Here is a 15547-nt window from a genome sequence, read left to right as displayed (position 1 = left end):
TATTATTCATGCTTCATATGCCAAACGAGGCCTAAAGGGATGTGCCAAGATCCCACAGTGCCTGAGGTGGGGATCCAGGCCAGGACTGTTTCGGCCTCCAAGCCCAGTGCCCACTCTGTTAGCTAAATCAATGCAGAGTCACTTCCACTAGGAAATAATCATGGGTGCCAACGTGGCGCCTTTTCTTTTTAAATTTCTGAGATTGTGATTGCGAATTTTATGAGGCGTTTCTTTTGCAGGCCCTCCAATGGACCCAGCTTACCTAAGACATTTTATAAACAGCTTGAAGGTGAGTATTTGTCTCCTAAATTTGGGCCTGTGTTTCCAAGTTCTCAGGTGTATGTCAGAGACTGGTTCTTCCTACTCGTATTAAATGTTCTTTGAATGTTCTCTGCTTCCAGGGGGAGAATGGAGACAGGGGGTTTAAAGGAGAAAAAGGAGACTCTCTCGGCGACTTCTCTGTGTCAGGACCTCCAGGCCGGCCAGGAAGTCCAGGCCTGGCTGTGAGTAGTAACCCCTCCACACCACCTTCCTTGTCAAGTCACCGCTTTCCCTGAAACCCCCCAATATGACTAGGCAGTTGGAGAGTCAAGAGTCAGTCATTAGCCACAAGCTGAGGTGGGACTTGGGCGTCAGCCTCTTGTTGACGGAGGGGGACTTGGCTGAGGCCCACAGAGGACAGGGAGCTGGCCAACGCCATAAGCATTCAAATTACTTCCAGGTCTCTAACTGGCTGCCTTGTTCGTGTTAACGGTGGGAAATTGCTGAATATGAAAAGATGTTAATAGTGAACACATCAGATAGTGGAGACAGAATGGAAGGTGAGGGAGGCATTTTTCAGAAGGGCGATTTCATTCTTTTGAAATTTCATCAAAGAGGAAGCTCTTAGATGGGCTTGATCTTCTTGGGCTAACAAGTTTCTCCAGGACACAGAAGAGGAAATCGAGTTATTCCTCTAATAAGAGTATGATGAGATCACTGACCCTCAGGGACCATAAGCAATCTCTGGTCCCAGAGCTTGCCATGAGGGCAGACTCAGCAAAGCCAGGAGTCCAGGGTTCCATTTCCAGATCTGCTTCCGTTTGCTTTGGTAAAGTCTTGTCCTCAATCTAGGTCTCAGCTTCTTTATCTGTGAACTGAAAAGGCTAGGCTAGATGATCTTCTAGTTTGGGGCTCTCTGGGGTACTCGGGAGTGTCATTCAACACAGTGGCTGGGCATTCACCACTTGAGTTGTGCCCAAGATTGAGGATAATGATGACAATAGCTAGTATTTATTGACTACTTACAAATGTCCTCTTAAAAAGAATAGGGGGGATTTCTAGTGGTTAATGGTGCTTTCTCGCTTCTGTTCCTGTGCCCTTGCCTTCACAGGGTCAGAAAGGGGAGACTATCGTTGGGCCCCAGGGACCCCCCGGTGTTCCTGGCCTACCTGGGCCACCTGGCTTTGGAAGACCTGGTTCTCCTGGGCCACCAGGACCCCCAGGGCCACCAGGACCTCCAGCTATCCTAGGAGCAGGTTAGTACTGCGATGGTGCCCACACTTATGCCATCTGGTGGCATGTCAACTACACTGACAAAGGGCTGCTTCCCCAATGGAACTTCCTTCCTCCCTTCCTTCCTTCCTTCCTTCCTTCCTTCCTTCCTTCCTTCCTTCCTTTCTTTTTTAAAAACATTGAGATAATTTATAAAATTCACCCATTTAAAGTATACAATTCATATATTCACAAGGTTATGCAGCCATTGCCACTCTAATTCCAGTACAGTTTTATCACCTCAAAAAGAAACCCTGTACCAATTAGCAACACGCCTCTACCCCCATCTCCCAAACCTGGCAACCAATGATGTATTTTCTGTATCTGTAGATTTGCCTATTCTGGACATTTCATATAAATGAAATCACATACTATGTGGCCTTTTGTGTTTGGCTTCTTTCACTTAACACAGTGCTTTCAAGGGTCCACATTGCAGTGTGTATCAGAATTTCATTCCTTTTTATGGCTGCTTAACATTCCAGTTTACATTTTGTTTATCCATTCATAAGTTGATGGACATTTGAGTTGTTTCTACTCTTTGACTGTTATGAATAGTACTGTATGAACATACGTGTACAAGTTTTTGTGTGGGTGTGTGTTTTCAGTTCTCTTGGGTATATACCTAGGAGTGGAATTGTTGGGTCATACATGTTTAACTCCTTGAGGAACCTTATCAGACTGTTTCCCAAAGTGGCTGCACCATTTTGCATTCCCTCCAGCAGTGTACAGAAGTTTCAATTTCAGCCCTGGCTGGGTGGCTCAGTTAGTTGGAGCATTGTCTCATACACCAAAAGGTTGCAGGTTTGATTCCCAGTCAAGGAACATATCTAGGTTGCGGATTTGATCCCAGTGCATGTATGTGAGGCAACCGATGGATGTTTCTCTCTCACATCTCTCTCTCTATCTCTCTCTCTCTCCCTCTCTCTCCCTCTCTCTCTCTCTCCCTCTTTCTGTTCATCTCTCTCTCTCAAATGAATAAACATGTCTTCGGATGAGGATTTAAAAAAAGTTTCAATATCTCCTCCTCTTCATCAACGCTTGTTATTACCTTTTTTTTCTAGTCACCCTAGTGTGTGTGAAATGATACTCATTGTGGTTCTGATTTGCATTCCCCTAAAAACGCCTTATGTTGGGTATCTTTTCATGTGTGGGTGGGAACTTCTTGACTGCTTTGCCTGTCCCTGGGCCTTATGGAACTTGAGGACCAGCATTGATTCTAACTTTCTATGTAAAAATTCTTTCACCTGTTGGTGCCTCACTTTCTCAAATGGAAAATGGGTGAAACAGAAGAAAATCTCCATTTACCAATGCCAGGAGCTCTGCTAGTCACGCTACTACATTATTTTATTAAAATCTCACAAAGCCCTTCAAGGAAAGTATCAGCATCCCCATTTTGCTGATGAGAAAAGTGAGATCCAGAGACATTTAGGAACCTTGCCAAGGTCACACAGCTAGGAAGTAGCACCAACAGGTTTAGGACCCAGGTCAGTGTAGCTCTGAAGCCTGTGTTCTTTCCACTGTGCCCATGGTGGGAAAATAATACTAGCAGCAATAATAGCATGGCTGCATCACTTCTTGTGATTTGGGCTGGCATGAGCCAGGTGTGGTGGAAGCACACCTGGGAAGATATCTGCAATGTCTGGGCACCAGGGAGAACTTTACATAGTGGGTGACTTTGGGGCTGGGGCCTTGACTTAGTCTTGGATCTTTGGACTACAAGTGACAGAAATGTAACTCAGACTAGATCCAGCAGAAGTGACACATACAGCATGTCAAGGAAAGGTGAACAGTCAATGGGTGGGAGACGCAGATGTGCGGCAGGACCTCAGGTACAACCAGAACCAGGGGCCCAACCCCTGCGAGGGTCCTCTGGCTGTCTCTTGTCTCAGCTTCTCTCTGTATGCACACTTCATGTTTCTTCACCACAGACCACATCCTCTGCATGGTGGGAAGGAAATATGGTTACTGACAGCTTACAGCTTCTACTGTCAGCTAGAGATCTTGGCCTCTCTTCTCAATTTTTGTTTGCAAAGTCCTGGGACGGAGCAAGTCTTGGGAAAGGCTTTTGATTGGCCTGACTTGGGCCAGGTGCCCAACCTATGGGCAGGAGGTAGGATCACATGAGAATATGGCAGCTCCTTCTGGAACCAAATGGTTGTAGAGGTGAAGGGGAAGATCCCAAGAGAAGGTGAAGGTACTGGTCCTGCAAAGAAAGAAGGTGCTGAATTGATAAACCATCGGTGTCTTGAGGGATGAGCAGGCATTACAGGAGGGGGGGGCATTACAGGGAGAGTACAGGATGCAGAGGATCTGTTGTTCATAGTAGCCCTACACTAGGGGCCCCAGGACTCCTTGCTCAATAGAACAAAGATTGTCCCTCACATAATGTATAGCAATTCACGGTTTACAGAACACTCCCAGATTCATTAACCCACTTAATTTTCACAGCATCCTTGGGAGGGAGATGAAATGGAAACTACTATAAAACTCATTTCATTCATGAAGACATTGAAGCTCAGAGAGGTTAAGAAACTTGCTCAAGGTCACAAGTACTAGGAAGAGGCATGGCTAAATCTGAGTCCTCTACCTGCTCTCCACTGGACATTCACCACCTGTGTACGGATCTTCAAGTCCTGTGTCGGAACTGCAAACTTACTGGCAATGACCTGAAAAATCTGATACAGTCAAAACATCCTTAACTCTGCAAGAGCCTTGCAGAGTTGAGGGAGGAATAGGGGTTTGGAAAGGTAGAAGGAGAAGAAAAGAATAGCTGTAATAATGTTTCCTTATGCTTGCCCGTTTTGTTGGGGAACCATAAACTCCTTGAAAATTCAAAGATCGCCTCAGGGAGCTGTCATCCCACTAACGTTTTATGTGGAATTGTGTGTGTGTGTGTGCAAGTGCATTTTTCTAGGGAAGAGGGCAGTAGCCTCGATCTGATTAAGCGCAGTGTGACTCTTCAAAAGCAAGAGCCTCTGGCAAATTGAATGCTGTACAATTTGCAAAGCACGTGCCTAGTTTGTATTTTTCTCAGTTCTCATTACAGCCCAGTGAAGAAGAAATGCCTGCTTACCTTTCACAGATAAGGAAGCTAGGGTTTGGAGAGCTTGCTGTTTCCCCAAGATCACACAGCTGAAATCGGGGACCTGAGGCCATGTCTCCTGGCCCCAAGGCTCCTGTCACTTCACCTACTTGCCCTCCTTCTGCAGCCTGGCACCTTCTCTTCCTCTTTCTGAGCCCGCTTCCTCTGTTCAGTAGTTTTTGGATGTGAGTGACAGAAAACGCAACCCAGACTGACTTATACAAACAACAGTAACCAGGGGGATGTGATCACGTATAAAATGGAAAAGTCCTGGCCAGGGCTTCATCCAGTGCTCTCATCAAGAAGCCCGAATGGACACCGACACTGGGGCGGTGTGGGCTTGCCCGGGGTGGGAATGGCTGGAGGTGGGTGTGGGGTGGGGGGCGGGTCAAGCAGGGAAAAAGGAGACATATGTAAAACTTCAGACAATAAAAGAAGAAGAAGAAGAAGCCCAGCACTTCCCCGAACCAGTCCTCGTGGCTCAGTCCGGTGCTGGGACCAGAGTGCCCAAGGTTCAGAGGCAAGCGCCCATGCTTGCAGCACTGCACGTGGGCTTGCGCGTGCTCCCCTTAGGACCAGCTAACACCGAGGTGTTGTTCGGAGAGTGTGGCTTTTTCTAACTTCTCTTTTCTGCTTTGTCACAGCTGTGGCCCTGCCAGGACCCCCTGGCCCTCCAGGACAGCCAGGGCTTCCCGGATCCAGAAACCTGGTCAGTATAGTGATCAGTGTGTATCCATCCTCTGCTTTAGATGGGTTTTCTTAGCACTTCGGTTACAGTGTGTAGGGGCTGCGACACCTTTATGTTGGAATGAGGCCTCCATGATGGTCGCATTGGCGCAATCCCACAAACAGAGGGTATTTATTATCTCTTTAGATGACTTAGTAAGTAAAAAGATGCTGAATACAAAATCATTGATGATTTCAGTTGTACCCTTTTATTCCTTAATTCACTAAACTAAGTAGAACCAATCATATGACATCAAAAACAGAAGCACTAGAGTGTCAACAGTATTCTCAACAGGCCCCGTGCTGGTAACTCAGCCTCCTCTGTTCCGCCAAAGGATGTCTCTTGTGCGGTCATCGCTCTGCAGGTCACTGGGGCAGGCAGAGCACCCCGAGACTCTGATGATGCACCAGCAGGGGGGCAGTACCTCCCCAGGATGTCAGGAGTCCTACGAACGCTCTGTGATCTTTGCGGGCTTTTAGTTGGGAAAGCGGGCTGCCAAGTGAAAGAACGGTCCAGCAGATAATGGAATTTTGGTATTTGCTGCCGTTGGGGGATTTCTAAGCCATTTTGAGGCACAGTTATTACTTCAAGGCTAAGTAAAAATTAATCTTTTATAATCCTGCTCAGTTGGAATGAAAACTAAAAGCTCTCTTGGCTGATATTTCTTTGAGACTTGGTGCTCTTCGATAGACTTTTGCAGCTTCTCTGTCTGCTCTTGGCTATGCCGAGGTGACGGTCTAACCTTTGGCAGCTTTCTAGACAGAGAAATGACAGAGCCTCGTTTTCTACCAGATATTTAATGTTGTAACTACCCGGCGAGGCAAGAAAGAGTCAAGACCTAAGTAGAATTGAAGTTCCAAATGAAACCACATTTGAAGCTCTGTGAGCAGCAGCGTGAGACAGCACATTTAACCCTGTCAGCGCCACTGAGCAGCTCACAGAAATGGAAGTGGCCAAACTTCCCGACCACTTTGCTGATACTGGCACCCAACAAAGGCCACGCTCCACAGTTTTTAAATGTCTTTATACTCGCAGCCTATTATCTTCTTGTTTTAACATATCTATTACAATTTAGAGTTGTGTTCCAAAGTAATTCAGGTTTTTGTTTTATCAAAAAGACTGTCCTTTGGTTATGAGGACGCTATGTATCACCCTATGGCACCATAAGCCTTTTCACTGACAAAGAGGCGGGTGGCTTATATTGGACTTGACAAGGAGGCCAGCTTTCTGAGTGTGCCACGGCTCCCGTGATAACTGCAGTATTTGGAATTTTAAACGCCCTGGCAGGTTACAGCCCTGAGGAGCATGGACGACATGCTGCAGAATGCACATTTGGTGATAGAAGGGACGTTCATCTACCTGAGGGACAGCACCGAGTTTTTCATTCGTGTCAGAGATGGTTGGAAAAAATTACAGGTAATTCTTCAACTTTCTTGAATAAATTGCCTCCAGATACCCCTGAAAAGTAATAATCTACTCCAGTGGATATTATTTTTCCATTTTAAAAATAGGTGAACAGTTTGCAATTGGCTGATTTTCAATGTACTGTTTTTTCTTAAAGCTGGGAGAACTGATCCCCATTCCTGCCGACAGCCCTCCACCTCCCGCGCTTTCCAGCAACAACGTGAGTAGTTTTCCTGCCTTGCGTCTTGCTCAGCATTTACTGAGTCCCCCCCCCCCCCCCCCCCCCGGTTCCCGGCACCACGCTCTCCAAACTCTGGACAGCCAGCGCTGCAAGGTTCGGTATCTGGTGGACGCCCAGGAATGACCAGGTGCCCACAGAATGTTCTCACTACAGAGTGGAGGGAGATCTGGACCCAGAGTCTGGAGATCTGTTTCCATGTCGTAGCTGAACCTCTGGTTGAGGGGCTTTCCCACTCTCGGCCTCAGTTTATTCATATATCATGGTTGGCATAAGCGATCTTAAAGAACCCTTTAATATTTGACACTCGTCGGCAACTTACATTGTCCATTTCTTGACCCTACAGCCACCTTCGAGACAGGTACTATCATCCCATTTTGCAGATGAGGAAACAGGCTCTGAAGAGGTGACTTGCTCTATTAAGGGAATGGGTCAGCTGTAAAACACGGGCCTTCTGCTTCCTTGATCCAGTGCTCTTTCTAAAAGACTGAAAATATTCCCTTCCTTTCTGAGAATTATTTTTTTTTCATTCCCAGTTAAGAGTGGCCCAAAGACCATGACAAACTAAAGTACCTTCTCCAGAAACTTTGCACTTATACCTCAATGTACTCTGAAGAACAGATTGAATGAAATGAAAATAGTCAGAACTGTTTGTTTTCTTTCTTTTTTTTACATAATAGCCACATCCGCTTCGGCCTCCACTGACGTCTGTTTCAAGTGTCAATTATGGGAGGCCTGCAGTAAGTACAATTCATGCACTTACCCTGCAAATGCTGAATGTGTGTCTACTATGTGCTAGGTCCCATGCTGGGCACACAGCTCCTACTGTCAAGGTGCAAACAGACTAGCAAGAGAGTCAAACAAAAAAATAGGTAATTACAGTACATTGTGCTAAGTCGTTTGGGTGAGGCAATCAAAGGATGCTGGGGGGTGCAAGGAAGGTCGAAGAAGTCTGCCTCCTTTAGAGGCGGTGACCTCTAAACTAAGATCTAAAAGGCAGTTGAGAGCAGGAGAAAGCCAGGTGGGCGGAAGAGAGTGGGAATTCCAGGCAGAGGGCATACGGAACAGCGGGAGGCAAAGGGGGAGTGTGTACATTTCTATAATTCTGAGTATTTCAGTCTGACTGAAGGAGTAGAGTTCAAGAGATGTTCAGTATGCAAAGGGCACGGGCTAGTCATCAAGGGCCTGTAAGCCAAACTTCTGACTTTGACCTTCTCCAGTGGACAATGAAAAGTATTAAGCAAGAAAAGGGTATTATAAGATTAGCATTTCAGAAATTACTTTGGGTGTAGTGTACAAATGGATTAGAGGGGACAAGACCAGGAGTCCTAACACCTACTCTATTATCTGGACCAGCAGTCTCCAACCGGTGGTCTGCGGACCACTGGTGGTTCATGAGTTCCAAAAGGTTGGCAACAGCTGATCTGATCTGGACTATGATCATAGCAGTGAACCTAGAAAAGTGGGCAGATTGGAAAGAAAAGGAAACAGTGGGTTGGGGGGGCGGGTGCTAATTGACTGGATAAGGGGAGGCGTGGATGAGGGAGTTCAAGAATAATGTCCAGGCCAAAACCGGTTTGGCTCAGTGGATAGAGCGTTGGCCTGCGGACTGAAGGGTCCCAGGTTCGATTCCGGTCAAGGGCATGTACCTGGGTTGCGGGCACATCCCCAGTGAGAGATGTGCAGGAGGCAGCTGATCGATGCTTCTCTCTCATCGATGTTTCTAACTCTCTATCTCTCTCCCTTCCTCTCTGTAAAAAATCAATAAAAAATATATTAAAAAAAAAAAAAGAATAATGTCCAGGTTTCCGCTTGGGTAACTGAGAGTCCTTTCCAGAGTCATTTGCAGAAAGTGAAACTCTTGTCCCTGTTATTAGTCTGCTCCACTGTCTTTACAGACCAGCTTTTGCAAAAATCTTTCTTCCTAACTCCCTTCCACCCCCACCCCAACACACAGACATAGGTTATATCGTCAAAGCTTACACACAACCTTGGGTTGTCATGCACTGATCCTGGCCCTAGTTCAATGTGATCTTACAGCTGCAGAGCCCAATACTTTCTGACTCAATTCAGAGTGTTGAGAGAGAAGGTTTACATGGGTCATCTTGGATCAATCGCTCACTTCCAGACAAATCAAAACTAGCCAAGATTGCATGGCCTAAGACCACTTTTTTAAACAAGAGTTGTGAGGGCATTTTAGCAAAGAACAAGGCATGGGTTGGGCAGACACCAGAAGCATGTTCCCTATCATACTGTCTTTACCGTGCAGGAGTTCACCTGAGGCACCTACAGGCCTGAGGCACCTGTTGGATATCTGAGTGGAGACTTCCAGGAGGGAATAGGATCTGAACATATGAAACACCACAGTGGGTCTGGTCTGGAGATTTAGACTTAGAGTCTTTAGCCAAGCCATGGCAATAATGATGGGGTGGTAGGATTCCCGAAAGAGAATCTCTACGGTGAGAAGAGATTGGACCATTAGGAGCCCCAGGTAGAGATTGAATAAGACGCCCTCGGGTGTGCCTTCCATTCTAAGAAGTCTGGGATCTCATTAGGAACATGAGATGGTTATGGGACTTGGAGTTTGCCTTTCACTCTTTAACTGTACTGTGTTCTCTAATTTTTTTTTATTTTTTTGCAGCTGCACTTGGTTGCTCTGAACATGCCATTTTCTGGGGACGTTCGAGCTGATTTTCAGTGCTTCCAGCAGGCCAGGCATGCAGGACTGTTGTCCACCTACCGGGCATTCTTATCCTCCCATCTGCAAGATCTCTCCACAGTTGTGAGGAAAGTGGAGAGATACAGCCTCCCAATAGTAAACCTCAAGGTAAAAATAAATACTGTCCCTGTTGCCTCCTGGGCGCACTGGTCTCCACAGGGACTGGAGGCAGTTGCCACTTTCTGACATCGTCCCAAGTGTGCTGGTTCCAGGCCCAGCCTGTCCCTGATTGGCTGTGTGACTTTGGATCTTAGTTTTCTAATATTTACAGTAGCCTTCCTGCCTGGATGGTATGACTCATGGAGCAGACAGGAGGGAGGAATAATGACCTCTTTCACTTACATAGTTTTCAAATGTTTACAAAGTACTTTACATTCATTATCTTAATAGGTACTTCCAATAAAAATGGAAGTTATTCTTTTGTCTGATGAGGAAACTGAGGCTCAGGAGAAAGACCTTTGCTCAAAGTCACTACAATTTAGAATTAGTTTCCTTGACCCCCACATCTGGGGCTCTTGGTTCCACCTGAGATGCCTTCTGTAGGGCACTGGCTGAGTGGTATCAGAGAATAGCTGGTAATCACTGGTCGCAGAGCAGACACCTTATCCTGCAACCAGGTTTGGTGTCTTCGACACATCTAAGCTGCCAAAGCCTGGAAGATATTTCTCTGCCCCCACTTGGAGACAAGGCAGGGCCTCATAGGATCCTTCAGTGGTATACTTATACCATGGAAGTAGCCGACTCCTTTAAAGCTGCAGAGGTACCGCTCTGTTCCTGCTCACACACATCCTGGGTCCTGACCTCCCACTAGATCTCAAAGGTATTTTGAGACCCTCTGGTCCTTGGGACTTTAGTACTTCCATTTGTGACCAAATTATTTGTATGCTTGGAATAAAAATAACTGAAGGGAACAGGGCTCCTTCAGAAAAAGGAGCAAGAGATTTATCTCCATGATGTGGATTGACACAAATGTGAAGCTCAGTATATACATGTAAAATATTTTCAAACAATAATAAAATAAAGACCTAAAACACACTTTTGATGGGATGGGACCTTGTATACATTTTATAAGAAAAATTAGTTCAAGAAATAAGATAGTAAAACTGAAAGGGTTCAGGAATGGATGATAAAATCAGACAACAGGTATTTCCTGAGTCCCCACTCTGTCTCTATGATTGAGGTTGACTTCAGTGTGAGGTGACATCTGGCCTTAAAGAATGAGCAAATAGTCCCGGCCGGTGTGGCTCAGTTGGTTGGGTGTCATCCCCTGCACTGAAAGCTTGCCAGTTTGATTTCTAGTCAGGGAACATGTCCGGGTTGTGGGCTCGATACCTGGTGGGGGTGTGCAGGAGGCAGCCTATTGATGTCTCTCTCTCTCTTTCCCTCCCTCTCCCTCCCTCCCTCCCTCCCTCTCTCCCCCTCTCTAAAATATCAATTTTAAAAATCTTTAAATTAAAAAAAACAAAAACAACAATGAGTAAATAGCTAGTCCATTTGCAGGCTGATGTATAATGATTCCAATGTGACATTTTTGTCTCCATAGGGCCAAGTACTTTTCAATAATTGGGACTCAATTTTTTCTGGCCATGGAGGTCAGTTTAGTACACATGTTCCAATATACTCCTTTGATGGCCGAGACGTGATGACAGATCCTTCTTGGTAAGTAGGGGTGGAAGCCTCAAAGTATATGGTATGATAGACAGTTTTAGGAGACATTCTAATCATGGGATGCTTTTGTCAGCTGCCCCTCTGGGGTGTTGCCAGCATAAAGCCTCGGGAGGTAGCTAAGAGAGTCCACTCAAATCCTTTGAAAACTATGTATGCTATAAAGAATAGAACAGCCCTAACTGGTTTGGCTCAGTGGATAGAGCGTTGGCCTGTGGACTGAAAGGTCCCAGGTTCGATTCCGGTCAAGGGCATGTACCTTGGTTGTGGCACATCCCCAGTAGAAGGTATGCAAGAAGCAGCTGATCGATGTTTCTCTCTCATCGATGTTTCTAACTATTTCTCTCTCTTCCTCTCTGTAAAAAATCAATAAAATATATTTAAAAAAAGAATAGAACAACTCAGCAAATCTTTCCTCAGCATCTACTCTATGCCACACCTGATGCCAGGCCTGGAAGGCACAGTATCTACATGGCCCCTACCCTTCCAGGGCTCACAGCCTACAGGGGAAGACAGACACAGACTAGCTGTGATTCCAGCCAGAACATTGCAATGATAAAATGAAGACGCAGATAAGATGATAGGAGCACAGGGAAAGTACTCACTGTTACTTGGAGATGAGAATCAAGAAGGCTTCTGTATGAGCAAGCATTTCATGGACTTTGAAAGATGAGAAAGAAACCCTGGTCTGAGGATGAAAGAGAGGCTGGTTTAGACAAAGGGTCCTCATGAGGGAAGGTTCAGATTCACAGAGCACAGAGTCTGATTTGAGAACATGTATGAGCTGGGTGTGGTTGGAACGTGGTGTGTTCAGCTACTAGTAATTAGAAAGAGGATTGAGGATGGAGAGATGATGCGGGGTCAAACCATGGAGGGCTCAGGGGGTTGGACTGAATTCGCTAAACTTATGCCAATTTGTTCACTGAAATATGCTGTGAAGAAGAAAAAAATAACACGACAAAATTACTTTTCAGGCCCCAGAAGGTTGTTTGGCATGGCTCCAACCCCCATGGAGTGCGTCTTGAGGATAACTACTGTGAAGCATGGCGAACCGCCAGCACAGCAGTCACGGGATTGGCCTCCCCGCTGAGCACGGGGAAGATTCTGGACCAGAAAGCATATAGCTGCGCGAGTAGGCTAATTGTTCTCTGTATCGAAAACAGTTTCATGACCGACGCTAGGAAGTAGTGACCTTCCCATGACCTTAAGCGTTCCCCAATTTTTCTTATGTGAAGAGTTGACACTGAAATCTAAAATGTTTAAATGTTGTAAATATTGGTGGGTTTTTTTTTTTTATTACACGTTCATCACAACAGCAACCAAAGAAAACGTACCTCAATACACTCAAAACTGAGGACATCAACAACTCAGATCAAAGATAAACATCTGATGGGAATATTGGTGCTAGACGCTGCAGGAAACCCCAGGCAGTGCAAACACATCCCAACGTGGCCGAGAGCACGTTGTAGACAAAAGGCCTTGGCACGCTCCCGGCTGCATCCTTCAGAAAGTGATTTCCTCCTTTCAGCCATTGTTGTTGAGTGTAAGATGTCCTTCATGTTTTCTTACAAAGTCGGTGTTTAGAAATATTACCCCTCTTTAAGTTATGTGCAGACCCAATGCTTTATTCTTCAATATACACCCATCATTTGCAACTGCTGTTCATACAAAGATACCAAACTGCTCAAATGATCCTATCCGTAGTTTCTGGTATTATCAGATTTTAATGTTTTTATTTTCTGAAATATTGTCGTCATGCTTTAGGAGTTTTATATTTTTGCTACCATCGTATTTTAGTATGGCATCTGTTTATATCACTCTGACTTGCTGGAAAAGTTTAAACTCCCAGTTATCTGAAACTAGAAGAGAAATAACACGTAATTCCTACCTTTCCCTTTGGTGCCCCTTCCCCCCACCCCGTTCCTCCCACCCCCACCCTGGTTTTATGATTTCTCATTTGGCAACTCTTGAATTATAACTGCGATTGAACAAATGGGTTCATGAGGATGACCTTTCTGAGATACCTATATTTCATGCTGTATACCTTGATTTTTTTCCATGTAAGTGAACATAAAAACATCTTTTCCAGGCGCTTTCTTTTGTTTGGTTTTTCCCCTCTAGTTCCTTTATTCTCCACCACTGATGTGGAAGTGGCTCCCGGTGGGTTTACGAAGCCTGTCGCTGCCACTTGTGTAGTCCTTGGGGGCGATCAGAAAACAGGAAGATTTTCCCATCATGCTCATCTGCTCCTGCTTGTTCTCTCCCGCTTGGAGGGGGCAGCGTGGGGGTGGGCAGAGGAACCCCAGTGTGGGAAACAGGATGAACTGTGACTCAACACTCGACTTTGGACAAGTCTGCTTTTTTCTCTCAAGAAGGTTGGGATCAAATAAGCATAATATCAGCTCCCAGTTATTATACATCAGACTATAAGCGCTGTTTACCTTTCCTCATAACTCTGTAAGGTGGGCGTGTCTATTTCCATTTTATAAAAGAAAAGGTTGAGGGTCAGGAGGTCACACAGCTGCTGAGTGATGGGGCTGGTTTCAGACTCAGGGTCTGTCTCATTTCAGTGCCAGGATCTTTTCAAGGAACCACCGTGCAGAGCTGCCCATCCGCTCCTTCCCAGCTCCCAGTCTGTGACTCCCTGCCTCTGGGCTTGACCCTGCAGGAGAAACAGCATCACCAGGCAAAGGGCATGCCGGGATATTTCCTCCCATTCAGTTCGGCTGGCTCAGAAACTCAGCCAAGTGAATCTACACGAATAGTCCTTGAGGTAGGAAGGAAATTGACCCCAAAAATATCCAGAACCTCCACTTAGGGGCTTCCTAAATAGAGGAGTGATGCGAATCTCTCTAATGAGTCACGGAATGAAGACAGATATAGGTTGGAAAGCCCAAGAGGTGGACTGTTGAGGATCAGGCAGTGACGGGGGCTGGGGTGCCTGGATGGACAGGAGCTGTGGAGGAAGGGGAGTGTGAGGCTCCGAGGCCATGAAGTGAAGCCATCCATTTTGGTCAGAGCCCTCATGGCCCTGGGTCACAGAGGGGCAAGGTGGGATGGGGGTCTGGGAGAGCCACGAGTAGGAGAGACCCCTTTTTTTAACCTCAGGAAGTGGTGTTGATGTTCATGTCCTGACTTCTCAGTCCTCTTTGTGCATCAGAGCGGGCATAACCAATGGCCCTCCCAGAAGGGACCCTGTATCAACCCCAGCCCTGCTCAGACTCCAAGAATGACCACTAAAATCCTGGGCCTGGCATTCAAGACCTTCACTGAACACTGCTTTCCTGTCACTTCCCAAGCTGCCTAGGCCCCTCTGCTGGGCTATTCATGCCCTACCCCGTCTTGGGAAAGCCCTAACCACCCTAGGTCTAGCCTGGCTCTCTTGTTAATAGCCAGTGCAGACCCTGCTTCATCTGTGACCTCACCCTTTCCCCTGAACCTGCCTGCTTTTAGTCACGCTTCCTCCTCTGATCACCTGGTGTGTGTAACACCCACATCTTGTCACACGATTGAAACACAATGGCTGAAAGGTCTCTAAGCCCTCACCCAACTCCTGAATGGACCTCAAGCTGGGAAATAGAGGAGTGCTCTCAGACATAATAAGGGAGGAAAGATATGCCAGAAGGAGTTCATCTTCGCGGTGTGAATGGTCTTTGGGTCCTTGCTGGGCACTCAAGGTCTGAAGCCTGAAGCAGCCCGAGAGCAGAATCAGAAGGGCAAAGGCACTGTCCCATATCAACCCCTATCAAGGCCAGGCCCAAGAGGAGGCCGACTTTGAAGGGCACAAAGGACTGAGGAGAGATGGGGGTGGGGGAGACAGAGCATGAAGGAGAAGGTCCAGGGCAGTCCTCTCGGCCAACCCGGATGTGGCCACGAGGCGGTGCCTAAAGAAAAGTGACAGGAGCCACCCCAGATTCTTGCACCCTCTGGATTTTATGGGGCTGGCACCGTGCGCGGTGTTGCTTGAACCTGTAGGGAGTGCAAGTAGGAGACAGTGTGGAATTCAGGGAACTGCCGGCAATCCAGTAAAGCTGCGTATTAGTCAATAAGGAAAACAAGTCAGATTCATAAGAAAAAAAAGAAAAGGCATGTGTTGGTTCATGAAACCAAATTGAAGGACAGAGGACGCACGAGACTCAAGTGCCATTGTCCCTTTGTGTTCTCTCTCTCTCTCTCTCT

The 15547-nt window shown here is 46.4% G+C and overlaps 1 protein-coding gene across 6 annotated transcripts in view; it reads left to right on the top strand.

Moving 5' to 3' along the window:
• Positions 1 to 13461, top strand: part of COL15A1 (collagen type XV alpha 1 chain) — a 100097-nt gene extending 86636 nt beyond the window's left edge. For 2 of the 6 annotated variants that reach the window (XM_036330227.1, XM_036330229.1), the window contains 11 exons: positions 240 to 289; positions 402 to 503; positions 1373 to 1517; positions 5260 to 5324; positions 6630 to 6758; positions 6904 to 6966; positions 7331 to 7390; positions 7665 to 7724; positions 9626 to 9811; positions 11247 to 11362; positions 12343 to 12556. In XM_036330227.1, coding sequence (XP_036186120.1) covers positions 240 to 289; positions 402 to 503; positions 1373 to 1517; positions 5260 to 5324; positions 6630 to 6758; positions 6904 to 6966; positions 7331 to 7390; positions 7665 to 7724; positions 9626 to 9811; positions 11247 to 11362; positions 12343 to 12556 — 1190 coding nt within the window. Of the gene's footprint in view, positions 1 to 239; positions 290 to 401; positions 504 to 1372; positions 1518 to 3981; positions 4143 to 5259; positions 5325 to 6629; positions 6759 to 6903; positions 6967 to 7330; positions 7391 to 7520; positions 7638 to 7664; positions 7725 to 9625; positions 9812 to 11246; positions 11363 to 12342 lie in introns of those variants that run through there. The other 4 variants (XM_036330228.1, XM_036330230.1, XM_036330231.1 and 1 more) reach the window with 4 other exon arrangements.
• The last annotated feature ends 2086 nt before the right edge of the window (positions 13462 to 15547 follow it).

This window comes from Myotis myotis, unplaced genomic scaffold (assembly GCF_014108235.1).
Source record: "Myotis myotis isolate mMyoMyo1 unplaced genomic scaffold, mMyoMyo1.p scaffold_m19_p_12, whole genome shotgun sequence".
In the NCBI taxonomy this organism is placed as follows: Eukaryota; Metazoa; Chordata; class Mammalia; order Chiroptera; family Vespertilionidae; genus Myotis; species Myotis myotis.
This window is presented reverse-complemented; position numbering and strand designations above follow the sequence as displayed.